General features: G+C 47.8%; 1 protein-coding gene across 8 annotated transcripts in view; it reads right to left on the bottom strand.

Annotated features, from left to right (window-relative positions):
* The window catches only part of PHACTR4 (phosphatase and actin regulator 4), a 67,619-nt gene that overhangs the window by 2,379 nt on the left and 37,609 nt on the right, over positions 1 to 27,631 (bottom strand). For 4 of the 8 annotated variants that reach the window (XM_075774080.1, XM_075774082.1, XM_075774083.1 and 1 more), the window contains 10 exons: positions 12,539 to 12,715; positions 12,002 to 12,082; positions 8,740 to 8,904; positions 8,250 to 8,609; positions 4,397 to 5,000; positions 3,474 to 3,697; positions 2,879 to 3,029; positions 2,125 to 2,180; positions 1,184 to 1,245; positions 243 to 380 (listed from right to left, as the gene is read on the bottom strand). In XM_075774080.1, the coding sequence (XP_075630195.1) occupies positions 243 to 380; positions 1,184 to 1,245; positions 2,125 to 2,180; positions 2,879 to 3,029; positions 3,474 to 3,697; positions 4,397 to 5,000; positions 8,250 to 8,609; positions 8,740 to 8,904; positions 12,002 to 12,082; positions 12,539 to 12,715 (2,018 nt within the window). Of the gene's footprint in view, positions 1 to 242; positions 381 to 1,183; positions 1,246 to 2,124; positions 2,181 to 2,878; positions 3,030 to 3,473; positions 3,698 to 4,396; positions 5,001 to 8,249; positions 8,610 to 8,739; positions 8,905 to 12,001; positions 12,083 to 12,538; positions 12,716 to 20,744; positions 21,061 to 27,631 lie in introns of those variants that run through there. The other 4 variants (XM_075774086.1, XM_075774085.1, XM_010303733.2 and 1 more) reach the window with 3 other exon arrangements.

Below are 27,631 nucleotides of genomic sequence, written 5' to 3'. Positions count from 1 at the left end.
CCTCTTCCATTGCCTAAAAGCCGAGGCAGAGGCCATGCTGGTGTGCAGACCGTGCCCGCTTGGGCTCCGCATCACCGTGGAGGGGGACGAGAAGCAGGGCTGTGTACAGCACAGGTGGGTGAAGGGACACTGGGGGGGCAGAGGGAATGAAGAAGAGGTGAAGCAGAAGAAACAGAGCAAATCTTGGCTCACGCCCTTTCGCACGAGACACCCCGATACAGCTCCCCTTCCCACCCTGTTACCTTATCAGCTGGTGTTAGTTTTGTCCACGGCTTATCTGCTCGCCGGTCATAGTCTTGAGCATCCGTTACTTCCACGTATTCGTTAAACCTCAGGATCTTCCTGGCCTGCAGCTCTGCCACTGTCGGCCTTTGGCTAAGCTGAACACCGGCAAGAACAAAGACAATTAGTTTGTTCCTTGTTTAAAGCAGTTCAGGACTACAAACATCCCAAGCGAAACAAAACCGAGCGTTCTCACTTGGCCTGAACCAGAGATACAACTAGGCCCTACTTGCAGCCTGTGAACCCTTTTGTAATCGAGTTTGAATCACGAGGCCAGGCTAGGGCAGAACCGAGGCCGCACTGCCAAGGAGACAGAAGACTCCGAGGGGTTTGGGAACAGCCATTGCAAGGGGGAGCCCTACGTGACACCCCTAAACCAAGCAATCCCATTCCCCCCTTCAGCAATGGCAACACTCCCATTTCACATCCACAGGCCATTGGGAAGTTTTTCCCACCCATGAGTAACAGCCACAAATAACTCAGACTTAATAGCTAAAAGCAGCTGTTGCTCTGCTCAGCTTCTCCCAATGCTGCTGTTAGTTTAGAAACAGATTTTTGTGAGTCTGGTGTGAAAGTCACGGTCACTGAAGTACTGTGTTAAAAAACCCAGGCCAGCACCAGCAAACCTTTCAAGCGCCAGGTGCCAAAATTTAGTTCTCATCTAGCTTGTTACGCTCGATGCCAGCTCAGATCTATCGCTGACAAATGTGGCTGCAGTGCCAACGGCTCACCGTCGGTGACAGTCCACGTTCCAAAGTCACAGCAGTCAGAGGGCACTGGGGACACTTACAAAACAGCCCCGTGACTTTACCCACAGCAAGGTACCTACAATGTGCTCATAGCCACCCCCATCCCCGACGGCTCTGCCAGATGGCAATCACAGCACGGAGCCCAGCAGTACCTTTCTGGTGAGCCTGCGCTTGATCTCTCGCTTCTCAGCTTGACGGTCAGCTTCATTTTTCGCTGCCAAGGGAAAAAGAAAAATGAATTTTTCCTGTAAGCATCACAGGCTTTTAAAAAAAAGTGCTTTCTGGACTTGAACAAAGGCGCGTATCAAGCTATATCTGGTTATCGACACATCTGAGAGCCCGCCGTGGCATGTCTGCACTTACTGCAGACAGGGAGCGCAGTCCGACTCAATGCCCTCGCTCCGGAGCACCCCCTGACTGACAGTGGCGATACGGGCCCTTACGCAGCATGAGTGAGTCATTCTCTCCAGCCCTGGGTATGTTAAACATTAATGGCCATATTGCCATCAAAATACATCCAAGCCACTTTGCAGATTGCCCCTCCCCAAAGCTATTATACTAATAGTTTAAAGAGAATAGCAGCACAGATAAATATTTTAAATGGAAACTTCCTGAACCGACATTTCACTTTCCTCAAGATGTTTATTTAAAACTTTTGCAGAGCAAGGTATGGCCAAGAGAAACACCACTGACTGAGCAACGAACTGCTGCCTTTGGATCGTGCAATACAATGCTGTAACGTCTGGACCGCAAATAAAAGTCCAGCCTAAACAACCTTTTTAACAGTCCTTGCTGTGTAACATCAGAGTCTTAACCAGTTCACATACTTTTCCCTGAGGTGGCAGGCAGGGGACAGGCAGCCTTTCTATAATATGATGCTTGGTACCACAGCTAAGGGCTGATTTTATCCAGAGCTGGTTTCCGATTGTAACAAAGTACTGGGAAAAATTAGTGGAACCGCTTTACTACAGCAACAGAAGCAAAGTACAGTTCTCCATCACTACGTTTCAAGCAGATTCCAGGTACACCTGGACTAAGACATTAAAGATAAACTTATTTCATTACTTAGGACCACTAAAGAAACATGACTCACGTTGAAGTATGTTCCTCTGCTCCAGTTCTTCCGCTGTCGGTCTCTGACTCAGTCGCCTAAAGGAAAGTGTGACAAGCGTGTGCTGTTTTATCTGGTCATTCATCAGTTGGGGATGAAGAATACAACTGCTTGGTTTCAGTGCATTGAAAAGGCTCCTTGACACCCCTCGTTCACCAGTGGAGATCACCGCTGCCCTGTTTTACACTCTCTTCCACTCAAATGGCTGTTCACCCACAGGCACGGGTTAGGAAAGCACTACTGCCTCTCAAAAGCTCAGAGGCAACTTTGCAGGAAACTCAAGGAGATAGCAGAGCCTCGACTAACAACAGTCCCAGCTTAATCCACCACCTAATGCATCAGCACTCGGCCTGCATCTGTCCACATCTTTATAGGCCATCCGTATTTTAGAATCAGAGAATCATTTTGGTTGGAAAAGACCTTTAAGATCATCAAGTCCAACCATAATGCAGTAACATTTCTGTAGTCCTTGAGACTTTCCCCTCATAGTCCATTTAACATCTGGAAATGGGGGCCTGTCAGGGAATATCGCTCAACTCCAGGAGGAACTTCCAACTGCTATAACCGAGGGGGGAAAAGCAGCACTTGGCCTCCCAGCCTTGATCCAGCAGCAGTGCCCAACCGCCCATCGTATTCCAGCACAGGCTGCTTAGACAAGGCAACAGCTTTGTCCATTCCCACCCCTCCCACGCTGTACCGACGGCTCAAATGTTACACCCTCCTCCATTCCTCGTACCTGATCAACGTCGTCCCAATCTGCTGCCGAATTTCATTCCACTCCTCCTTGCTCTTCCGCGGGAAGACTATTTTCTCCTCCTGTGGCGTGGTTGCGTTCCCCAGCTTTATAGCTAGCGTGTCTTTCCTCTTCACTTTGTTAGCCAGCGTGCCTGTGGGGAGGAAGAGCAATGGGATGCGACTGCAGTGCCCGAGCACAGCGGTATCAGCCGCTGGCAGTTGTGTTCTCCCCTGAGGCTTGCTTTCCAAGCTCTGCACTCCAGCTCCAGAGCTAGGCAGAGCTAGTCACTCCAGCAACAGCCGGCACTTCTGCATGATGCCCACACGCTCACCTAATGCTGTCCCACCCCTTCAGGTGGGACAGCACAAGCTACTGCAGCCATCTGCAACCGGAGGGGGTGCATCTCCGCAGATGAGCATACGGGTTTGGCTGTAGAGCCTTTGAAAAAGTGAGGAAGAGGACGTGTGGTACATCACAAAACGAAGAACCAGCTGCTTTGAAGCACTGTGTGAACTAGCTCATTGATCCGGATCTCAATACAGCCAGGCACGAGTTCAGCAGAGAAAAAAAGCCAGCTGCAATGTCAAAGCCTTACTGTTATGGCTTTCATCTTCTTCCTCATCCTCATCATCTTTGTACAGGATGGGTCCCTCCGAGTCAGAGTCGCTCATCCCTTCATCTCCTTCCTGCTCCTCTGGCAGGACCTGGGGTACCAGTTTTGGGATGACTGTGACAGATGGCACATCTCCAATGTACACACGAGGGCCTGAATTCTGGTCCTCTTCCCGGTCATCATCTTCCTCTTCCTCATCGTCTGGACTAACAAGAAGCACACTATTACATCTCTTAACACATCCGCAGGGGCTGGGGCACACCCAACGCCTTGTTAGCTCTCCTCAGCCCACAGACAGCAGATCTGTGGGTAGCTCAGGGACCAGAGATGCAAGAGCAGCCCCAAGATCCTGCACCGTCCCCTCTCTCTGAAGCACAGGGAGCTCTGGCAGAGGACACACCAGAGGTTCTTTGCAGAACCAAACAGCCCTCTCGCCCTCCCCCACTTTGGGATTTGCAGGTCCAACTCTGTTATGAGACAGTCCTTTTCCCACTTCTCTTTCGCAAAGTGAAAGGCTAAGGAAGGCCACAAATGGATGAAATCCAGGACCTTGTTTTGTCTAGGTGCAATTAAAGACAGGCCAGGCCTGGATTCCCGGCATGAGTCTGTGTTTGTAATTTGGAACCCACTTCCCTTTGTGAGAAACAAAATCCCAGAACCAGGGTTAATTTTGTGGGGAAGATGCACCTGGCTCTCTGAGAGGCTGAAACACAAATTCAGCCCACAAACAAAACTGTTTCTTTTCTGCAGAAGCCAGCAAAGAAACCAGCCCTGCCCACAGCCCTCCTCACCATCACAGCCTCATGGCCAGAAGCGGGGAGTACACCACCACCACCACATCAGAGCCCAGCATGACCCACACCACTGCTACGGGTTTACTACACGCATGTACAGGAGGTACTCACACTTTCAGCATCTCGATGGTGACAGGCAGGGACCTTGTCCTGCCCAGGGTGCCGTTGTCTTCTCCAAAGCCATCGTTCTCGAAGAGCAGCGAGTGAGCCCTGTGCGACCCGTCGGCAGGAGGGGTAACAGGCAGAGGACTGGCCAGAGCCTGCTGGATACGGATGTGCAATGGGATCTGGGGCAGACGAGGCAGCACGTGCGGTTCGCCAAACCCTTGTTCTGCCGTCCTCTTCGACGCTTCCAAGGACCTGAAGTCTTCAGGAGGAGGAAGAGGAGGAGGAGGAGGAGGAGGAAGAGTCTCTTTGGGTAGGTCCAGGGATCGTGGAGGGTCCAAGACAGGGGTGGAGGCAGGCAAGGGCATGCGTGGAGGTTCAGGGGGTATGTGCGTAGGCAGCGGCGGCGAAGGCGAGGGTGGCGGGTAAGCAGAGGCCATGTGCATCGGTATCGGTGCGGGGCGGTTAGCTGTCACTGTCCTGTCATTCAGGGGCTTGGAAATGATAGCTGCCTCCGATGTGGTGTTAGGCAGGAAGCCTCTCTTCGGTGGGAGAGGAGGGGAAGGCTTGGACAAGCCTGTACCACTGTTCATTGCTTGAGAAAGTTCAGCTGCAAACAAAACCCACAAAAGCCACTATATTTAACAGGTCATTTTCTGGAGATCCTTCACCAGTGTGGAATAAGCACGGCAAAGCTCTCAGAGCCTCAGACCAAGCAACTTCTGCTGCTTTTTTGCTAGAACACGGTGCCAGAAATAACCAGGTTGCAAGCCTCTAGTTTGTCCTTCCTGCAGCAAAGGTAAGACTTGGGAGAGCAGCCAGAAAGAAGCAGGCTGGGAGAGGTCTGTGCATCCTGCTGCTTTGGAGAGAGACAAACAGCACCAACGGCACCGGCCCTCAAGTGACAGCAGATGGAGCTCACCCAGATCAGCACGCTGCCTCAGCCAAAGAATGCAGGTATGTAGGACACTTCACGGCTATATTTACAGCATCAGTTTGCAAAGGAATCTGAGATCTCCAGGACACCCCAGACTCCAGTTGTGTTAACGGCTCCATTCCACATTAAAAAACTTTTTGGGAAGTCTCCCTCAAAGGCAAGAGTCAGAACTGCAAGCAGCAATGTGTGCTCTCTCTCCATTTCCATTCATCTGCCAGATCCAGCCCAGAACACCCCACTGCCACATCAGCTCCTGCCTGTTCGAGGATGAGGTTCTGCTCGGCTCCCTCTGCACTCTGTTCCCAAAGCCCTCTCCGCAACTACTAAATAGCAAAACGTCCAAAAATAGTTAGGAGCCTTGAGTCTACACAGAGCTTGTCTGCTGCGTGACGGAGGAGAGGGGGAGAAACGGGGACCGTTTCATATCACAGAAAATACCCACAGCAATCTCAGGTTCCTAGGGAAGAAACTGCACCAGGGAAGACTGCTCTTGCTTTAGGAGTTGGTAGCCTTTAACATTTACATATCAATGGCTTCTTGGGCTTGGAAAGGTTTCGCCCACCTCCTTGAAGAGGCTCAGATTTACTGCAGCGGGTGACGGTCACACAGCGGTGGCCTGGGGATGGAGCTGGGAGGAATCCGCAGTTCCAGGCACCACAAGAGGGTGCTGCAAGCGGGGAGTGTTTCACTGAGATAAGGCTGCATAACTGGAGAGAGGTGGGCACATTTTTGGGATGTTTAGCATTTTTAGACTTTCCCCTCGTAGATTAAGGGCCAGATTGTGCAAAACACCGAGTGCCCTCAGCTCCCATCAACCTCAGCCCAGAGGGATTCCAATATCTCCTCAGCAGCACTTGAAGCCTGGCAGGACCAGGCTCAAGTCACCTTTGGGCAGCCACAGACAGATTTTGAAAGGGACCAAGTAGCTGGCAGAAGGCAGAGGAGACAGAGAAGGGCTTGGGTGCCACTCAAAGCATCCTCCCGAGCCAGCCCGTCTCCCTTCAGTGCGATAAACCCAACTGGCACCACCTCTTGTGACATGCCACCACGGCAGATCCGGTGCTCTAGCGCAGGCTACGGTATCCGTGGCTCCTGAAACCTGTCACCAGCATCAAGCATCAGGGCTGCTGCCAAGCTCCTGGCCAGCACTGTTTGCCCTGCTTGCTTTTTTCAAGCCGATGCCGATTAAATTCCCACACTCCAAAAGCGTTTACTGAGCCTTATTTTCAGCTACTGCATCGGACACACCAGAACTGCTCAGAGAACGAACACAAGGGAGCATCTTCATGAGGAACAAAGGGGTGATCTGCACATTAACAGCTCTCCCTTGCCCTAGGTTACAGCAGCAGCACAAAAAGCACACACGTGCCTGAGAGCACGCAAAGACCTGCGGAGAGCTCACAAAGCCTATTCCACTGCTGCCGTTTACCCACAGCACCAAAACAAGACTCGCCCAGCAACGACTGCACGCGTGTCGCAGTTACAGCTCCATCGTGCTGGACGCGCGGCCCTGCAGAGCTGCAAAGCCTCTCTCTGCATCTGCATTCTCATCCAGGAGACAAAAGATGGGCTGGCTGCTCTGCTCTCCTCCCTTCCCCACCCCTGCAACCCCAGGTGCACCAAGCCCAGCCCTGTGTTGTCAGGGAGAGGCACAGGCTGGGTCTGAACATACATTTGATAGACCGCTGTCTCCAGCTACATTTTTTTTGTTCCACAAGAACCTCCTGCAATTAGCGCTGGGGCATTTCAAATGCCATCTGTGATGTGTGCAAGCAGCTTAAAGAAAACAAGAAAGTATTTCATCAAGTGCTCAGGCATGGTCAGACTAATCAAGCTGGTCTGGCATACAGGAGTGTTTAACACCATAGCAAGGTCACTTGCAAAACCTGCTAGAGCAAGGAGAAGCCCCAGTGGCCCAGGCTACTTCAGATAGTAACTTGCACACGATCTTCTACCACTTCTACCAAACCACACCTGGGTAACGCCTCCAGTTTCTGTGGTAACAGTGCAGACCTGTCTGATGGATCTTCCTGGCAAGATCCTGATCTGTACTAGCCTCTGCTAATTCAGTCCACAGATTAGCAGGTGGTCTGTGAAATATGAACAGGCTGGCCATCGACTGGAGGGAAGTTGTCTCATTTATCCCAGCAGTGATGCATCTCTAAGACCTCTAAAATTCCTAAGGAGAGCAGGGACTCGTTCAGCTTTAAGAAACTCTCCCCAGATCTTCTGCTTAGAGAAGTTACAGAGATAAAGACATTTACTTCTTTAAATGGGAAGATTCAGCTCAAATTACAGTCGAGCTGATTTATCCATGGGACAAGACTTAAGGACAAAACTCATACAGCAATACCCTGGCCACAGACCACAGAGAAGGTGCCTGAGTATAACCAGTGAAGTCTGAATTATCCCTGCCAGCTCCTGGCCTCTCTGCAAGTGGAAACCACATGGCCCAGCCGCCATAATAGATTTTTGGGGGTTTTGTTGATTTTTTTTTTTTTTTAAAGACCAGCTGAAAGCATCAATTCTCACTGACCAGTCTCACAAAGCAAAACTCTCATACACCATCCACCACTCCCAGCTGTCCCACAGCTGAATCCCAGCCCTCAGTGAAGCATTGACATCCAAAGACACTGTCTTATGGTCGTCAGAGAAATGCCTTCCCCTCTCCTTGCACCACCCCTATGCCTGCCAAAAAGCAGGCAGGGATTTTCCCTCCTGCAGGTAGCTGCTGGAAACAGGCATGTCTGACAGATCGGATGGCTTACGGCAGAAGACTCCAGTAATTACACTGTTCTCAGCACACCTATGCCATTTGCTACATCATACTACAAATCTTCCCTTATGAAGGGAAGAGACTCTCAGAGCGAGGGCTCCAGAACATCCCAGGGTACAAAAAAACCAGCTTACAGAGGCACTTACCTATTACTGAGTTGCTATTTCTGTTGATAGGTTTGGGAGGAGGGACGGGAGGCTGTTTGGCAGGAGCTGTGCTGGCTGTACTCGTGGGAGCAGTAGTGTTGGCACTGACAAGAGCCGGGGGCAGAGTCCTGGGGGCTGGGGAAGGGGCAGCTGTGGGATTGACTGTCTTTGCTGCAACAGGGGCTGTGGTGGAAGGTGCAGTTTTTGCAGCACTGCTGGCAGGCGTTGGATCCTTTGCCTGTGCTTCATTTGCTTCCTGGGAAGTGGAAGGAGGTCTTTTTGGAGGAAGCAGAGGTTGCCTGGGAACATACGGCTCCTGAGGTGGTTCCAGTTCGGGCCCTGAGTGGCTGCTGGATGAGCCTGCAAAGTGAGACAGCTCAATTTGAGAGACTGGAGGGCCCAGGAGGGAGTGGGAAGAATCAGATGAGAATTCAAAACTGGTCCTGGGAGAATCTGAAGCAACTGATTTTGAACACATCTGGTTTCTTACCCTGCCTTTTCTTTGGTTCCTCAGCTGGAACAGGCTTCCTAAGGCTGGATGGCTTTGTGGCCTCTTCTTCCTGGCCGGCCAGGTTACAAACCCCAGGACTATCAATTGGGACTGTGTGGCCATTCTTCAGCACAGGTGGGTTCAGCTTGTCTGGTTCTTCACCATCTGCAAGGGGACGGGAGAGAAGCAAACAGAAAACACTCAGAAAGCACAAGACGGAGGAGACGCGGCTGAGCTGACATCGATCCACACCAACTTCTCTCTGGCTTCTGAAACAGCCAACGTTCAGTCTACCTTCTGCAGAGGAAAGCACAGCAACACCAACCAGCTGAAGCCAAGAGCCCTTGATTTCATTATCAACAAGCAAAACAGTACAGCACTGTGTCCAATCAAGTGTTTTTCTTCTTCAGCAGCCTCTTAACCTACCACCGTGTTAGAAAGAATGCTACTGCATTGAAGACCAGTATGCCCGATGCCGTCCTGCAGCTCAAAGAAGTTGCAATCGCAGTTAAAAACCTCCAGCAGTTTTTGTATCTACCCCCTATTACAGGGCATTCACAAATTCTCTGCTGCAATACAAATTCCAACGCTAGCCAAGTAATCTACTGGACATGTAATAATAGATTTTGATAAAGTCTTAAAATTAGTTGAAGCACCTCTATTTTTCTTCTGTTTCTACTGTGTATTTGGCACAAAAATCACTGCTCTACCCAAAACATCGCACAGCAAGGCACATTTCCTCACTTTTTTACCTTTGTTTTAATCAGATGTAATGATACATCTCCAGAATCTGATGTAGTTTATCTTGACTATTTCTGCTTTTGCAGATGGAGCTTCCCAAATGTTTGAAGCAAGACCTTTTTTGGGAAAAGTTATAAATCCTCTTTTCAGCCTATGCTTTTGGGAGCACTTACAGCCCTAGTCACAATGGGGAAATACTCAACCATTCTCTGCTTCTCTAATTGCCCTGAAAGGACAAACTCTTCATAATATTATTCCCAAAATCAGACTTAGCATCCATCAATGGGGCATTGCCCATTTTGACTGCTTTCCAACTCAAGAAAACTTGAATACATACATTACCAATATGATTAAAAATCCTTTCAGTCTACTATCTCTCAAGCAATTGCAGTGTATGGCATCATGCCCCCCAGGTATCAGACCGCAGCACGCTCTGTTGCTCCGATTTTTGCTGATTTGTTCCACTGTCCTCCTCACCTCTTCTCTCCCCCAGGTATTACCTCCCCTTCCCTAACCTGGTGTTACTCAGAAGCTGAGAGCAAAGATGCCAAAAAACCAAAAGCTCCCCAGGCTCTCTTTTCTGCAAAAAATAGCCTTGATTCCTGACACGAGATGGGAGACAGCTCTGCCTCGCTTAGCTGCCTTTCCCTGAAACGCAGGACATACAGACAGCAACAAGGGGGAGTTTCCTCCCCAGCCAGGCCTGAAACTCAAGAGATGAGTCGGAGCTTTTTATATCAGCAATTGCCTCTGGCTAGCTGAAGTTTTCAGTGAGGGAGACAGGGACAGTACAATCTAGCTCTCCTTACCATCCAAACCTCGCATGCCCTTCTCTGGCACGGAGCTGCAGGGCGTGCGGAACGCTTCCGACAGCCTTCCCACACCACCTCGCTCCTAACTTCAGTTCCAGCGACCTCCTTCAAGGTCACGACAGTCCAACGCTATCTTAGTGTCAGCCCAGCATGACCTGCTCACCGCCAGCCCAGAGAGCAGCAGGGCCTCCTCTCCCGGCTGCAGCGGGTTTCAAAGTCTCCACTAAACCTCTTCCCTACCTCCTTGCTCACTCATCTCACAGGGTTTCCAGCACTTTGTCCACTAAGAACTCACCTAAGAAAATGAACTAACCTTGTAAGAGCAGGTTTTCAAATTGCAAGCAAATACAATAACTCACCATCACCGTCTTATGACTGCCCAAGTGTCTTAAACTCATAGAAGGGATTAAGATAATGCGCTTTCTAATCTAACCCTCCTGCCAATACTGACTGCTCCCTCATACCTTGGGTTTGCACTTTGTCCAGATTACAGCCATCTTCTGTTTCTTAAGCCAGATCAGATGACTCAAAGCAGAAAAGAATTCCATCTCTTAGCCATGCTTCTGTTACACCCTTACAGTTTGGAAGATCGCTCCTCTGTCATCTCTAGTTGGAAGTTTGTTACCCAAAGCCTTTGATCTCTCTTCCACAGTTTCATCCTGTGACCTCATACACTTTTGCATCCCCGTGAACTCTTCCTCCAGCCCAGCATTTACACCCTCGAGCAGTTGTAGATGGCCTTCATTACAGTGTAGCTGCAAACAACTGTATTAAGACTTTTCCTCTCAGTTTTGCTTTCAGTGGTTTGGTCTGAAAACCACTTTTTCACCTCCGCTTTTTAACTTTGCATCTTTCTTAGAAGAGCCCTACAATTTGCATTAGGGTAAGGCTGCTGCTGCAGTACGCCTTTTGAGGTACAATTACACATCGCTCTAAGCCAAAGACCACGCTTAGACAGGTGGGCTGCTCTCCCACCACATGTTCCTGCCCCCTCCCTTGCACCCACATCACCCAACACGCAGCCAGGCAACTAGATGGTGAACTGATCTGCCTGAAAAGTTAATTTAACAGGATGACCCCAACACAGAGATATCAGGGATGACAGAAAAGGAGATAAGACCTCTTTGACAGCATGGCAAGCTTCAGTAAGCTCAGCTGTGACTAACTGTGACACCATACCATGAGGCATCACGTCTGTAACACTTTAAGGAAATGCCTCTACCCAGGCAGCTCAAAAGTCATCAATTGGTTTCATTTTCTGAGCTTAAGGCCTTCGAACCTGAGCTCCGAGGTCAGCAGCTCTCCCGCAGCAGTTCGGAGCATGATCAGAACAAGGCAGAGACAGTGAGCACAAGCATGACGGAGAAGCTTAGCAGGACAAGACAAGGCAGTTGGAGTGGGACATGTACAAGAGGGACACACAGAACACCCCTTCCCTCCCCGCTGGCAGCAGACAGGAAGATGTCCAAGAGAGGCATTGCGCTTTCTTAGCGGCATCATCTTAAGCAAGCAGGCTGCCTTCCTCGCCAGGTGCAAAAGTCAGACAAGGGAGAGTATTGAAAAGGGTAAGACAGACAGGAACCACATTAGCAAAGAGCCATCAAATTTGTCTCTCAAAAAAGAATGGCTGCAAGGGTGAGGTTTTGCTAGAGGAAGATCAGCTCCACAGAACACAGACAGGAGGAGGAGAAGTTCATTTGCAGACTCACCCTGCTCAGGGTCTTCCAACAGAACCCCTCTTTTTACCAGCTCCTCTCTTGGCTTTCGCATAGAAATCTTTCGTTCTAAAACTGGTATCAAATTTAAAAAAAAAAAAAAAGGCACTCAGAAAACAGGGTAAGCTCAAAGTTGAAGATGATACTTTTTTTTTTAAAGGGATCCTCTGGAGGAAACAGAACGGCTTCAAATTTCACTGTTTTTGCACTGATTAAAAGGAGGGAGGAGGGACTGCACGTTCAGACCTGCACTTCACACTACATTGGTGATCATGGAGCAAACCCTCCCTCCCCACAGCTGCTTGGGGAGGTTCTTTGCAAGAAAGGAATTTGTTTGTCTGAAACTACTGCTCCATGGCAAGGTGTTTCTGGAGAGATTACAGGTGCCAGCCCATCACCAAAGTCACATTTTGGTTCTTACGCGTGTCAGCACTCAGGCTTGTGACAGCAAGCCCTTCTCACTAGCCAGATGGCTAATGGCGGGTTTACCAAGCAGAGGAAGGGACTCCCACCCAGCCCCGATTACTCTACCTTCTGAAGTCTCCTTAAATTTGTCACTGCTTTTCTTTTTCCTCCACTTCCACGGTTTGAAGATCTTGCCAAAGCTCGAGAACTTGCTTTTCCTCTTTGTAGGAGGTGTGGTGTCACCCGATTCCAAAACATCTACCCCCATGCCGGCATCAGTTGGTGGGTGATCCACGTCTTCGGCTGCACAGGAAAGAATAAAGAAGTTACCTTCGTGCCGCAGATAACGGCTGCCATCTCCCACCAGCCTGTCCCTTGCACACGGGGAAACGGCGGTGCGCGTTCATGCAAAGAAGGTAGCAAGACTCCATGCCTTCACGTAACCCGTCAGCGTTTCACATTAGCTTGGGGAGACAAGAGTGGGGTTTCCAGTGTTAACAGTGCAAAGGGTAACCGGTAAGAGGCTTTCTAACGAAACAAGGATTAGTTAAAAGTTGCAGCGTTACAGCTTCACCCAAGGAACACAAATCACTTTGCTGCAGTTTTTCATCTTCAGTTGGAAGCGACTGGTGCTAGACACAAGTAATTACATGAACACAAATACCTTCCAGACTGCAGAGCCGACTTTCATGACTGTCTACACACACTGAAGTTACCAGACCCATTACAACAGCTGTATGCGCTGCAACTTAGCCTCTCTGATTTTTCCCCCTACAAATAAGGCCAGCAAAGCTGGCCAAGAGCAACAACTACACAGGAAAGCAACACAATACAGGCCTGCGCTCCACCTACTGTACTCGAGGTCTCTGGAGAACAACACAAGAAGGACAGGGAGGCGGGAAGGGACACGCAAAAAGAACCCCAACTTGCTGCAACAAAAAAAAAAAAGCTCATAAAGAAACAACTTGCAAAGCAGAACCAGAGCACAAAACGCTAAGCTGGTGACTCAATTCTGGCTTGCCTGGTGTTACTGTTTTCTGGGTATTTGATGAAACATAAGGGAACACTTACAATCAGCAGAATCTAGCAATGCTTGCAAAAAAAAAAAAATCAGAGTGCACACAACCTAAGTGAAGCCAGCTGGTGGCCTGCTTCATGGTCTTAATTTACAGACTGAGAATCCCTTGGCTTCAGGACTGCAAACGACAGGAGCACCCAAGCTGCGTCGCAGAACTCCGTGAAAACACGCAATATTGAGAACAGAGCCTTAAGATTTCCTACAGCCCTACGACATGGTCCTGCCAAACACTGCATACTGCGGGTTGAGGTGCCGTGTTACAAACTGCACTTGCGCGTCTTATTTTTGAGCCTCCAAGTCAAATGTTCTGGAGTTCGCAAGCCTTCTGGGATCACAAAAGACCTTTTAGTCAACTTCAGACAAGCCTGTATAACGTGCCTGCAGAAAAGACAATACCCCATAGGCCATGCAGAAAGTTCAGCCAAGAATCCCATCTCCCGAGGCTAAGAGATTGGGAAAGGAATTTTAGGGGAAAGCCATTTTGCACATAGGACAAAGAGCTAATAACTTATCTGCTGTATCCTAGAAATATCCACCAAGGATGCAGACCTAGATGTGAAAAAGCAGATTCCTGTAAACATGAGGAAGAGCAGATTCAGGACAGGGGAAAAAAAGGGGCGGAGAGGAGAGTTGTTTTGTGGAGCTCTATCTGCATCCCTGTCGTGTTTCCTAGCATGAGATTTTAGATCCCAGGAAGCATCCAGACCTCCCAAGCTCACTGTGCAACACTGTGGGACAGACAGACCCCAAGTTTTCAGTCTGAGCACAAATGAAATGGAAGGTGACAGAATAATAGGGAAGAGAAGAGAATGAGCTAGCAGCACAAGGGAAACCAGAAAGTATTTCAGTAGGAGGATCTAGATCATGTGCAAGAAGCACAGTCTTTAACCAAACGATGGAGGAAGAGGAAAGCCAGTCCACGGCTCTGGTTTACCAAGACGCTGGAATGGCAAGACAAGCCACTGTGCTACCCAGCAGGGAAAAAAACCTTTTCAAAGCTAATTGTGGCCATTTCAGACTTTACCTAAAAATGCATGAGCCTTCCAGCTCTGTACAGGTTTCTCTCACTTGTGGGACTCCAGATTTCACAGTGGTGGTTGATGAGGTTCTTCTAGTTGGTTGTATTTTATTTTTTTAAAAATCAGTCCCCTAACAGAAAGCTCACTTGGAACTGGTGAAAACCTGATGCCAGCCAACATTTACTTGAAAAAGCAAGATCGATTCAGCATCTGAGCTGCTGCTTAAAAAAAAAATAAAAACCTGGCTTCATAACAGGAGAGAAGTTGGGTGGAAAAGTAACATACAATATGTCAGCACCAATCTGTGATTTTCTGTGGCTCCATTCTGTGATTTTCTGCTGGGAGTGAGGGAGGGAGGGTGGAAATGGGCACAAAAGAAAAAAAAAAAAAGGCATTTCAGGCTCCCAGAAACTCAAGAGGAATTGTCTGGATGTTTAGAGGCACTTTCTTCAGACACTAGACCATTAGCCCTGAAGTTGTACATGTAATTTTAAAAAGCAGTATTCACTTTGTTCAATAGAGCGTTCCCAAAGTTTACCAGGCAGGCGAGACTGCTTGCCAGGCACAAGCTGCGGACTGAATTTGGATCCCAAGTGCCACGCAAAGGCAGTTCCCTCACCTTTCCAAGGCGCAGTAGCAGCGCTGAAGGCAGTCGTACCAAGCTCACTTCATATATATCCCTTCCCTGAATTGCTCTTAGGAATGTAACTGCCACCCAAGGTGTCAGAGTGCTGCGCTAAGCAAAATAAGTTATTAAAAGAAAACTCAACCATCAGGTCCACAGATTAATGAACGGAGACCTCAGCAAGCTGCGATATCTCCATTTCCAATTAGAGGGAGAACGACAAGCATTCCCTCACCACAGTCACCTCCGAGCAGCTACGGAGGAGCAGCGGACATGAAAGGACGAGCCGAAACTGCAGGAGACACACGATATCCCCAAAACAGGAGCAGCTAAGAGCAGGGAAGGTGGGGGAGAGCCCACATGTGTGTTTTACTCCAGGGAGAAGAAACTCTTTCAGCAGCTTCTGCAGTCCAGGTCTGGCTGTCAAATCAAATACCATCTCAGGGTGGAGTTTCACACCAGATGTCTGACTGCCATTAATTGCAATCATGCAGGTTAATACAAAAGCTAGGTTTCACAACGACGTTCAGCATCGATATCGAATAACTCAGTTCTTGCTTCTCTGCCATGCTACTCCATCAGCCATGCTACTGCTTGTAGGCTTGTGCTGTGCATCAGGTCTTGTCCAACATGAAAAACACTTGTTTTTGCTGTTTCATGAAAGCAATTTCCCTCCCCGATACAAAATGGGATTTATTCCGTCCAGTTCTGCAGCACAGACTGCTCACAGGAGAGCACGTAATGCCCTTCCACAGCACTCTTCCTTTTCCCATCTATAATTACCACACGGACATAGACATTTAAAACAGTCTGTTGTGATGCAATTATGAATTACATTTACTGCTAATTAGCGGGTGGATCAGCAGCTGTAGGTGTGCTTTACTGATCTGTATTTTAAATAACCTCATTGTTCAGTGATTGTTCGCATTAGATAGAGCTCATATTCCCTCAAAAAAGGACCCTCCCTTCCATTCACAGCCCATTTCCAGCTCAAATTTCCTGCATTTCACATTTCTTGCCCAAGCTGCCTTCACTGTGAAGGGAACCTTGGCAAGGTGGATTCTCTGTGCTGCCTCTTGCTCTGCTCTACAAGGTACAGGAGGGTCCCAAAGGCACGCTGCAATGCAAAGCGGGAACGCCGTCTTATTTGAGTCGCACGCTGAAACGCTGCTGAGGAACCACAGCACGGTGCTTGGGGAAAGAAATGGGACACAAAAAAGAGGAACTGGACTTTTAGCGAAGGGTGAGAAGCATCAGGAAGCTGATGCTCTCATCCCACCCGGCCCTCGCTCAGCACCACGACTGCTTACCTGCGTGGCAAGTCTGTCTCCAAAAGACCGGCCTCACCTTCTTTACTGTGGTCCCAGGCTGGAAAACCCATTTAAAATTTATGGAAAAGGTTAAATGAGGTCATGCAGGTGAACTCAGAGGAGTCCTCATCTGAAGGTCAGGAGCTTTCCAATCAGCAGGTCCCTAACGTGCCCCCATGCCAAAGCAGGACCTTGCTCAACCTTTCTGTGAGAACTACATGAAGTACCCCCCCTTCCGAAAAGTGAGAGCACCCCAGAGTGCCCACCTGGACACCAGCACACCATGCCAAACACCCTGCCCCACAACACAGCCCAGGTTGAGGAAAAACCTCCAGAACAAAACATCTACTGTAACTTTTGCTCATTGCCCCAGGCAAGTGAGGGTGCTTCTCCTCAAGTAGGTGTCCTGGAGCACTTGACCTGCCATGCCTCGGCCAGAGCCCAGGACCCGGCTGGTCTGGGGAGGGAGCTGTGCCCTGGGTGCCATCGCCCAGCTTCCCTAGAGAGCCTACTGCCACTTCAGATCTTCTCTCTGAAACACTTCCCATATCCTGCTCCTGTTCCATCAAAACAAGCAGGTGAATTTGAGCTGTTTAAACAGCAGATTTGTGTTAACCCAAAATGTTTAGACTGAAATAATCTAGGGAAACGTCATAAAATTGGCACAGCCTGGAGACACAAGGCAGCAGAAAGCTCCAGCAGTGCCAAGCAGATAGGGATGCAATTCTCCATCAGTACGCCTGGCCAGCTGGTCTTCCAAACCCTCCCCCTGCAGACTGCTACACACATTTACGTTCAAGTCTTGCCGTTAAAACTCAGGTGGAAAAAAAAGCTCTTCTCCCACTGCACCTTGTGTTAGGTGCCAACTGTTGTACAAGAACAGAGGTGGTGTTGAGCTATCGCTGTAATGGGTTTGGTTTTTGTTTTTGGTTTTTTTTTTTTTCCAGAGAAGAGAAACAATTTCAAGTGGAAGAAGGTAGAGATGTGCCGTTGGTCTCCAAGCTCATCGCGCAGTCAGCAAGTGGTGCTGCATGTGTCATCTGCTCCCAAAGCTTTCATCAGGCTTAGAGCAGCCATTCTATTAAAGATAAAGCTTTCGCTTCTACTTCTCCTCTCAGTGTGTCAAAAACCAGCAGAGCCAGGATCCATGGGGTCAATTAAAAATACCGTGCGTGTTCACACCATTGCCATGCAGTTGGGACACTCGCAACAGCAAGCGGCTATCTAGCTGACCTTTACGAAATACCAACGTATAAATGTAACGGTTTAATGGTCACACTGTGGTCTAAGGGATGAAAAGCCATTACGTGAGCAAGTATAGTTAAACTCCATCTTCAGAGATCAAGCCCCAAAATACCCTTTCATACACAGTACTGCACTGCCAGCCTAGGAAAAGGCACAGTAGAGACTTCAGGTACCAACATGAATAAAGAAAAAGCCTTTCCTTCATTTAGGACCATCTCAGAGGGAAGATATCTGCAACCATGTATGAGATAGTGGCACCTCTGATGCACATTATTAAAAAAAAAAAATAAATCCAAGCTGCATCTAGTGTAGGTCATTGCAGAATTAGTCCTGGTGAATTTTTAAACCATTTTAACTTGGGCCACACACCATCAAAAGCCAGTGTGGCTATGGAGGAGGTTATTTTGGTTTTAACTGGCACACCATTACATAAGCTAAAAAATGACTTCAAGATCCAAGTTAGAGACCCTAACAAAGTAAGACTGAGGGCTACGAAGAAATCAAAGAATTGCATCCCAGATGCTGACAATTCATATTATATTGCTATATGCCTGGGAGGGAAACTACTCATTTCTAGTGTTCACAAAGAAAATGGCACAATCCTTTAAGGATGAAGGGTCAGTCAAACCCAGGACAGGACTGCAGACTGAAGTTGTTAGGAAAAAGACTGAGAACGTGCTGCTTTTCTCCTTGAAATATCTCTGCAGACATCCAAGAGCTGGCAGAGCAGACTTTAGCTCCAAAAGAAGATGCATCTCGCCACTGTCTGCACTACAACAGGGTCTTTGCCCCAGTCCTTTTCAGAGATGTTAAGATCTGTTAAATTCTATATTCATTAAGAGATATCCTTGCAAAAGAAACAAGAAAGCATCAGTGTTTTGCTTTGTAACAGGACTTGCACAGTGTGTAAATCATGCGCTTGAGCCAGATTCTTTCCATCTGCAAACCACAGTTCACCCAGAACCTGATCCATCTCTTATCATAGTAGTTACTATGGGATTTCCACAAATCCCAGGAGTTTCTGTTCACAGGGAGCTCACCGGGTATTTCTGTCTCACAGTCATAGCCTCAAGGCTCACATCCAGACAGAACTGCAGCAGTGAGACTACGCTACAGCAAAAGACAGCGTAAACGCTTAGCTGAGAGCTAAACACACTCAAATTAGGCACTTCAATGCCACACAGCAACTCTGAACACTTCTGCTTAATCACCTCTGTTTTCCTAAGCAGGCACCTGAAGTTCTGCTACACACAGAAGCCCAGAAGGTGCATCAGGAACTTTTGCTGAGAACGTGGCTGCTCATCACACGCCTAACGTCACTGGACCTCCAGAACCGTGTTTTGCAGTACAGCCTGGACCGAAGGCTACAGCGGGACCAACTGCCTCGCAACATCGAGCCCACGCAGGATCCTCACCGGCTCACACGGTGGGACTGCAACAAACCCTCCCCATTGCCAAAAAAAAGTGTCAATGCACAGGCTGGAGGATAACTCAGCTCCCTCATGTTTGCCTTTGTTGTGCCGGGCAGAGCAGTTAAGAATCCAAGAAGCTTTGAAGCAAACAGCTACAACTCAAAAAGCAAACAAAGACTCTTTTGAGGGAAATGCTGTTAAGGTTAAAGTATCAAAAAAGCACTTTAGGTAAATGTTTCTAGCTTCCTATAACAGCTTTAAAAACTTCATGTGCATTTCCTAAATGGTCCAGGTGAATCCTGACCTTAAAGCAATAAACGACTATGGTCACAAAACAGCCTCAAATAGTTCCAGCCCTCAGCTTCCCCGTCTTTTGTACGTTTCTAATCACCATAATCTTCACAAGACTTTTCAACAGCATCCCCCCACAGTTAAGACAAGAACCATCTCTTCAAGTTCACAATTTATTCAGCAGAAACTATGCAATCTGTGCCGTGAGAAAAGACTTCAGATAGCGAATAACCGTTTGCAGAAACACCAGATCTGCTGGCCTCCAGTCTCCGACAAAGGACAACATCATTGCACCAAGTGAGCCCGCTCCCCTGAAAATTACCACCCTCTCTGGTGCTTGATGAGAGAAAGAGCCCAAGACTGAACAGGTTGGCTTCTAACAGCACATAAATCTAAGGAGAAGATGCTGTTAATCTTCATCCGCAGTACGAAGATGACTGAAGTTTTACTTCTCCTTTCCACTCTCTCAATACCACTTATTTTTAGCAGCTCTTGAACAAGACTGGAGTGAACTAGGGGTGGGGATGAGAGAATCACTGGTTTAATCTGAGCCCTAAAAATACTTGCAGGTTCAAAGTTATAGAAATGAAAAAGAATGAAAAAAATAATCTGTATCTGAGGGAGTTCTCCATGTGCAAATGTCAAGTGTTTCTCTAAAAATCAGGTAATTCCACTTTACAGATCAGAGTAAGCAACTCAGCCCAGAGAGCTGACAGCAAGTCGGTAAGAGATAAAAGGGAACAGCACGATGCATAAAGTCTCCTCTTATAGCCAGCGCACGGCAGTCTCAGCGCTGGAACAGCACCTAAGACAGAGACCTGGAAACAACACTGACCTACGCTGGAAGTAGTTGAGTTTGCTACAGCCTGCCAGTTACTCAGACACCTGGTAGAGAGAGAAAACAAGCAGGAAGATGACTGCCAAGCTCCTTCTCCCCCCACAACTACTACAGCTGCCCCAAAAAGCTGGGTGTCATCACATACAAGGAGACGATTCTGGGCAGCTTCGATCCGGGCAGATTATTGGGGGGGCTCTTACCCCACTCAGGTGGATTTTACCGCTGTCCAAGCACTGTACAAAGCTACTGTTCCTGAACCCGGTATCCCTAAAAACTGCAGCTCGGAGCCTGTCCAAAGATCAGCAGAACATGTTGCACAGCGATTGCATGTGACATGAGTAAGAGAAAGGAAGGAAACGGAGTTATTTCTTTGGTTTCTCTTCCCAGCTCCCAAGCCGGGCGCAGGTTACACAAGCCCTGCATTCCACTCCTCCCAACTCCTCCGTTTCACCTGCAATCCTGCCCTGCCGCAGCCCCAAAGTTTCCTCCGTTTCCCTTGCCCTCCATTACTCACCAAAAGCAGCTGGATTTACCGGTCTCGAGAAGTGCGGCTGCCCCATTAGATTCTTTTCTAAGCAGCTCTCCGGGAGGGGGAGAGAGAGAGGGAAAAAAAAAAGTCTACCCTGAGAAAACACTTTAGTCCTTTAAAATGATAAATCCACACTCGGGACTGAGAAAGAGCCTGGTGAGCGAGGTGGCTGCCAACTCTCAGGCAGCAGCATGGGTGTCCAACGGTCCAGCGCAGGTCCTGTTCTCCCCGTACCCCATGGCCGGGCACTTGATTCTCATAAATAGGCGTCCGTGCCAGCTCCCTTCACGCAGGAATGCCTGTCATTCCAGAGCTGAGCTGGCTAGGGCTGAAGCTCAGGAAGGGGAGGAGACAGCCAGCCACACTCCAGCCACTTAGCTGCATAATCCAAATCATCAACACCCCTCGCTCCTTCCTCGCATCAAGTTTAGCAAGAAGAGAGAAACGTCGAGAGTAAGGAGAGAGGGAGACCCGATGTTTTACTCAAGGAAGAGCTTGGAGAAACCACACACGCCAATATATGGAGGGGTTTCACCTTCCAAACGGGATCAAGGAAGTAATACCGTACCTGAGCCTGCAAAATACAAACCAAGGCTGCGATGAATGAGAAAGCGCGGTACTCTAACTGTTGTAGGAGCTGCACTATCCTGAGAGTAAAAGGAATTTCAAAAAGAGTGCCTGAGCTGATATGCATCTAGCCAGATGTATAATAAAAATACAATTTCATAGCAATTCCTCTCTCCACTAAAGTTACCAGGAAGAAGGTAGGAGCAGGGAGCATGTCTTCTCATTTAATTTCAATTTAACAAAGAAAAATTTAAATTTAATAAGGAAAGTAAGAGTTTATTTTTTATTCATGTGTCACACCTTGATAGTTAAGGTAACAAATATCCCCCTCAACATTTGCATTGCAATAACAAAGATCTCCAGAGTTTAAATGTGTCCACTTGGATTCTTTAATTTTTCATCAAAATTTGTGTTGGGTCTTCAGTGAACCTACAGATCATTTCTGAACACCACACCACGGAGGAGTGGAAAAACCTTTAAATATCCTGAGGCTTAATCTTAACTCAGGGGAAAAGGAAGAAACAATTTTCAAAAAAATACAGGAATTTGCCACAGTATCACACCAGTGAATACTCAGGAACTTGAACCCATCCAACACATCCAGGTTTGTTCCCTCCACTGTAGGAAGGGCTGTAGGAAAAAGCAGTTTTAAACACACCAAGATTTGCTGCAGCCCTTGAGGTCCCTTGTCCTTGTCAGGCCAGCAGCTGTAGTACTTCAATATCACTGAATATTACTCAGGCAGCCAGGAACAGTTCAGGACAAGCTCACTACTGCAGTTTGTCCCGATGGTAAAAACCTTCTATTCTGGGAAACAACAAAATCCAAAGATTGTCAATTTGGGCTGGTGCAGCTGGGAACAATCAATGCTGCGCACTAGTCAGAACAGACACCCAAAGCGAACGCCCGCTTCACAGCGGCGGCGATCGCCGCTCACAACCGCGTGTCAGGGTGGGAGGCAGTTTTGCAGCCAACACACCCCAGGAAAGGGAATGGGGTAGTTCCGAAATCTAATAAAACTCCACCTAAGCCACAAACACACCTGGAAGACGCTGATGCTCTTGGTTCCTGCACTAACATACTAGACATGCCATCGAACAACTTGCAAAATCCACTCCTCCCTCCCGAAGCACAGCTGTAAAAACACGGGAGGAAGCAGGACACCTCTGCACCTTCTCCACCAACACCAGCACCCCGCTGGTCCTTAACCCCTGCCTGCTGAGATGACCGCCGTCCCCACGGACAGTAAGAGCATGCGGAGGAGCAAAGGATCAGCAGACACGTGGGGGTGGAGGAGCAAATAGCACCCTCCTCCCTCGTGCAGAACATATGGACGTTCCTGAAAGCGTTGCTCTTCTCGGCCTCCCACCACCAGACATCTCTGTGCTCCGAAGAGAAGCCTGCATTTCTTTCTGGTCAGCCACAGCAGTCAGTCTTCCAAGTACTTTTGATTTTCATTGTGGGCAATTAACACACTGATTCACAGGCATGGCTCCACCTCATTTAAGACTCTTTGCTTTGAAACAAAGAAAAAGCCATTTTAAAGCCATTTAAATACTCTGCCATCTGGCAGAGACCCACAAAGTTTGGAGATAGAGGCTGGAAGACTTCTCCAAGTCTGTAAATCAGCTGTCCGGCTTGGAAGGCGGTCTGGAAAAAATATCCCTACATCTGGGAATGCTACAGAACACTAAATGCTGCATCTAGACTTGCCTGACTTCCAAGGAGATTAAAGCCATTGCATTTTATATTGCTGTGAATTAAGAGTGCACAAAGCTCCGCTGCAGAACAGATGACACACGGTAAGTTGTTATAGCAGAGCAGCACAATCATATATGCCTGACCCTTTATTTCTACATTAGTAAAACATGAAACATTAGCTTAAATTTCAATGACAGAGATTTAAACTGATGCATTTAAATTCACAGCGGCTGCAGGCCAAGAGTGGGCACAACACTTACTCAGGCTCTGGTGCCACACAATAACTCACTAGGCTGTAAAAAGACAATCCTGTAATAAAGCCCTTCCACATTTCTGTATCGTTGATCAGGCCTTACGAACCATCACGAAGAAAATAACAAGACTATTTGTCAAAGGCACACATAATAAAGTTTGTACCAGAAGCATTAATATTTGCCTCCGAAATGCAAGGCTGCGGTGCCCAAGGAGGAGTATCTAATCAGCCACAACTCTCTCTTGGGGAAGAAAGAACAAAAACCCCACCAGAAAACACAGAGAACAGCAGAAATCCAAACCAAAAGGAACACCAACAGCATTATTTTCAAGGTGGACTCCTGGCCAGAAAAACCTGCCAGTCCATCCTCCAGTTCCACCTCTGGAAAGAAGGGTGTAAACCCCACACCAGCAGACACAACGCAAAAAACCACCCCCCTCATTCCTGTCTCAACTCCAGCCTGAGGACACAGCGTAAGAGCAGCCATACTTACTGTGCTCTTAAGTAACCCTTTGTATCCAAAGTGCTTTGTTTCACAGCTGGTGAAAAAATATAGGACAAAGCAACCTGGCCAAGATCCCTGCCAACAGCACACGAGGAGCACAGAGCACCCACGCGTGGGGTTTAGCACCCCATCTAATAAGGTTGCTTCAGCTCTCCCAACGGCAGCGAGGAGACAAAACCTCAACCTGCATCCAACGGCGCATCTAGGATAAAGGAAAATCCACATTTCAAGCAAGGAGAAGTAACAAATGTCCCAAATTCCCATAATAACGCAGAAGGGCCACCTGACATGGCAGCAACCAGCAGAAACCAGAGTAAAGCCTTTATTCCTCAGGGACAGGTGACCTTTATGAGAAGGAAGAGCTCAGAATAGCAAAGAGCATTCTACAGCAAAGCAAAAAGGGATATGGCTGATAGTCCCTTCAATATTTTCTTCTAAAAGCGTAGTAACCAAGAAATCCCAGTTACACGAACATCTGACAGGATTTCAGAGGAGTCAGATGGCTAAAACAAAACAACAAGACAACCGGTTACGGGCACTAAACGCCCAAGAAGTGGGATACATCGCTTTCCTCTGAAGCTTCATTTCCCCTCCATCCAGACTGGCATCCCATTAAAAACCCAACATTCACATATTAATAGTCTGTTTATTTACATTGTAAAAGAAACTCTCCTGGATTGTTTCACTTGAAAATCTAATGAAACCCATAATGAACACAAATATTAGCTCCTCTAATAAAGACACTGTTGTTCACATTTCGGTTCACACCAACGTGAAACACCGCATTCATCTGCGGTGACTCAGACATTTATGTTCTGTGATTCAGCCACAGGAATATTCAAAAGGACTCTGCCATTATCCCATCCATGCAGATGGAGCTGTCTATTTAAAACCAGTGATACTGGGCGTTTTCCTTTAGAGCCCATCAGGAAGAGAGTCAACAGTGGCTACAGGATGTTTAAGGCTCTGGAGATGCACCCACTCGAAATACTAACACAGGCCCACGGTACCGTTTTACCAGGAGGACTGGTAGGGAGAAAAAAGTGGCAGCACCATGACCCTGGCTGCGTTTCACCACAATCGGTCTGCTAGCAATCCTCAGCAGCTTGGGCAGAACATGAATATGAAAAAAAACCCCGTAATATATATACGTTAACAGCTCTGGCTGCCTACAAAGATGACCGTTTCTGGGTTGTGCTCCGAAACAGAGCATGTGGCAGAGTTATTAACCATGACAGCAGACCGAGGGGAAGCAAGCGGGTGGGAAGCCAGGCAGTCGGTCTGAAAGGTCACAAGGCAACACAACGTGACGCTCTTCCTTTCTCCTCACATGGTACTAAAAGTCAGCCCGATACCCGGTGTGGAAATGGAAAATGGTTTATTTATAAGCCAGCTGGCACTGCATTGTTTAGGTTCTGTACACTTTGATGAAAGGGCGCTGGTTCGGATGAGACAGAAAAGTGAGGTAACCGCTCGTATACCACATGATTTCCTCCATGCTTCCTGTGGCATTTCCAAGGGGGAAACTCCTATTTCCCAGAGCATTCCAGCCCCCCTCATCCCCACCAATTAGTCAGCACGACAATAGGGGCTGCTTGATCTCAGCAGCGGATCCAGGACTGTCTTGGTGCCACCACATACGTGCTGGTGGTGGGGAAGGTGAGCAACCCGTGTCCTACGGAAGCCCAGATGTTGACTGGGACGGAGCAGAGCTGGAGGAAGAACGCTGCTGTGGGCTCAGCAGCAGCCTCTGCCAACGAAGTGACTGACAGCACGTTCAGCCTCATGTTTAGGCAGGGAAAATAAAGCTGAGGACATGCTCCTGTAAAGCCCTGTGATCACAGCGGGAGGCTGGAACACAAGGAATCGCTTAATTGTCACAAGGACCAGGCTAAAGAAAATTGTGTAGTAGGTCTTGGGGCCAAGAGGAGCTTAAGGCCAAAATATCCCCCAGCCTTGTTTTCCAGCGGAGGAAGTGCAACGTCTGATGAGAGCACATTTTAGTCAGTACTGAAAACGTATCATCTTCAATGTCTCCTCACCATTCACTGTAATTACAACACATGCTAAGTATTTTCTTGTTTACTAGTGAAGGAACGCTAAGCAATAATGTAATCCTGACAAAATTAAAGATTCAGTCACCTCTTGGCTAACTTGATCACCGCAGTGATTCATGGCTGTGCCATCTTGAGGCAAGGGAACCTCCAAAGCTGACAAACTACTTTTTGGAGTACCTTGAAGCAGCACTAAAAGAAACACTGGTCAGAAGCCAAAGGAAGCACAGATATAGGACACATTCCAGCAAAGCATCAGGCATCAGCAAAGCATCAGCATATTCCCAACAGTGAAGCACTCGGAGGCAGGATACCCATCTGCCACTTCCAGCTAGATTATTAGGAACACATTAAGCAAAAACACGGAGGAGAAAATTACATTAATTATTCCATTGTTTAAGGAAGAAACAGGCATGGCATTTAGCTTAACTCTTGTCTAACCCTCTCCCACAGCAAAAACTAAGATACTCGGAGAACCACCTATAAACTGACATCACCTACAGCTTCCCATTGAAAACACTGGAGCTAAAGACAGACAAAACTAACAGAGCTTCAGCGCAAATCAAAACTATATTCCTCTCCTTTCAAACCACTGCCCAGCATGTGCTTTTACAACCAGCACAGCCCAAATATGCAGTGCCCTTCCTAAGCTAGTGGGAGCAGCACAGATGACACATCCTCCGTGTTAACCACCTTACTGGCCAAACCTAACTCACACACAAGACTTTACAGCCTTATACAGAAACTATTCAAAATCACCGAGTCCTCTGGCAAAGAGGTAAGACCATCTACGCCACCTATAAAACTGATGGGACAAACTCTGTTAAGCACTACACTGGAGAGTGCAAATTAACAGCGAGAATATCAGTAAATATTAAACCTCTAACATAAGATTAAATGGAAATTAACCCTCAGAAGTAGCACTATATTTAACTCTAGAAGTTAGTCTGCGATGAAGAGGTCAAGGTCCACAGGCTAGTATCCCAGCTCCGATTCATTAAAAGACTCATGATCCCAAATTTCTCTTCCTACCTCTAATCCTTCAAGATGACAAACTACACCTTGAGTCGCAAGCCCCTCTGCCCACATGCTGGCTGAAAAGGCAGACAGCAAGGTTTCTCTGAAAAAAAGCCTTGTTTCCTCTTTTTAAGATTTCACCAAAAATCTCCGCAAGCGCGCTTGCTCTTCATATCCAAAGATGAAACTGCAGCACAGCATTTTAGTATTTCCTCCACCACCCCAAAGGGCTCGTTGTAGGCACGCCACCCCAATAAGCCAAATTATCCTTCGACACCTAGAGCTACTCGGTCTGAAATTACTTTTTTTTCCAAATTACTACACAAAGCCAGCCAGTGCCAGGGCATCCTACCATCCTTCACGCACTTGGCTATGCCCAGGGAGAGTTACAAAAGCGCCTTGGTTTAGCTTTTGGGGAACACCCAACTTCCCCACCGCACCTGCTCTGCTTTAATTATTGACTAGGCTAGAAGCTCCTTATTAAAATGCAAGGCAAGTTTGGCACACAATCTCAGCTTCTGATCATCTCGAGCAGATACATTTGGAAGAGAAACCCAAATTCCCTGCCACGGTTCAGAAATTAAAAGAAACGGCATATAGATTTGGTTTAAGGCACTTAAATTCAGCAAGAAAAATACTTTTTTGCACCCGTGCAACTGAAAGCTCTCATAAAATGTGAAATTTTAAACCACAACTTTAGATTCACACACAAACATGAGGTTTAAAAGCTTCCTTTCAAGCGTGCTATGATTTACAAGCCATTTCTACCAGAGTG

Source organism: Balearica regulorum, chromosome 22, assembly GCF_011004875.1.
Source record: "Balearica regulorum gibbericeps isolate bBalReg1 chromosome 22, bBalReg1.pri, whole genome shotgun sequence".
NCBI classification, from domain to species: domain Eukaryota; kingdom Metazoa; phylum Chordata; class Aves; order Gruiformes; family Gruidae; genus Balearica; species Balearica regulorum.
The sequence above is the reverse complement of the archived record's forward strand: the minus strand, read 5'-3'. Positions and strand labels throughout refer to the sequence as shown.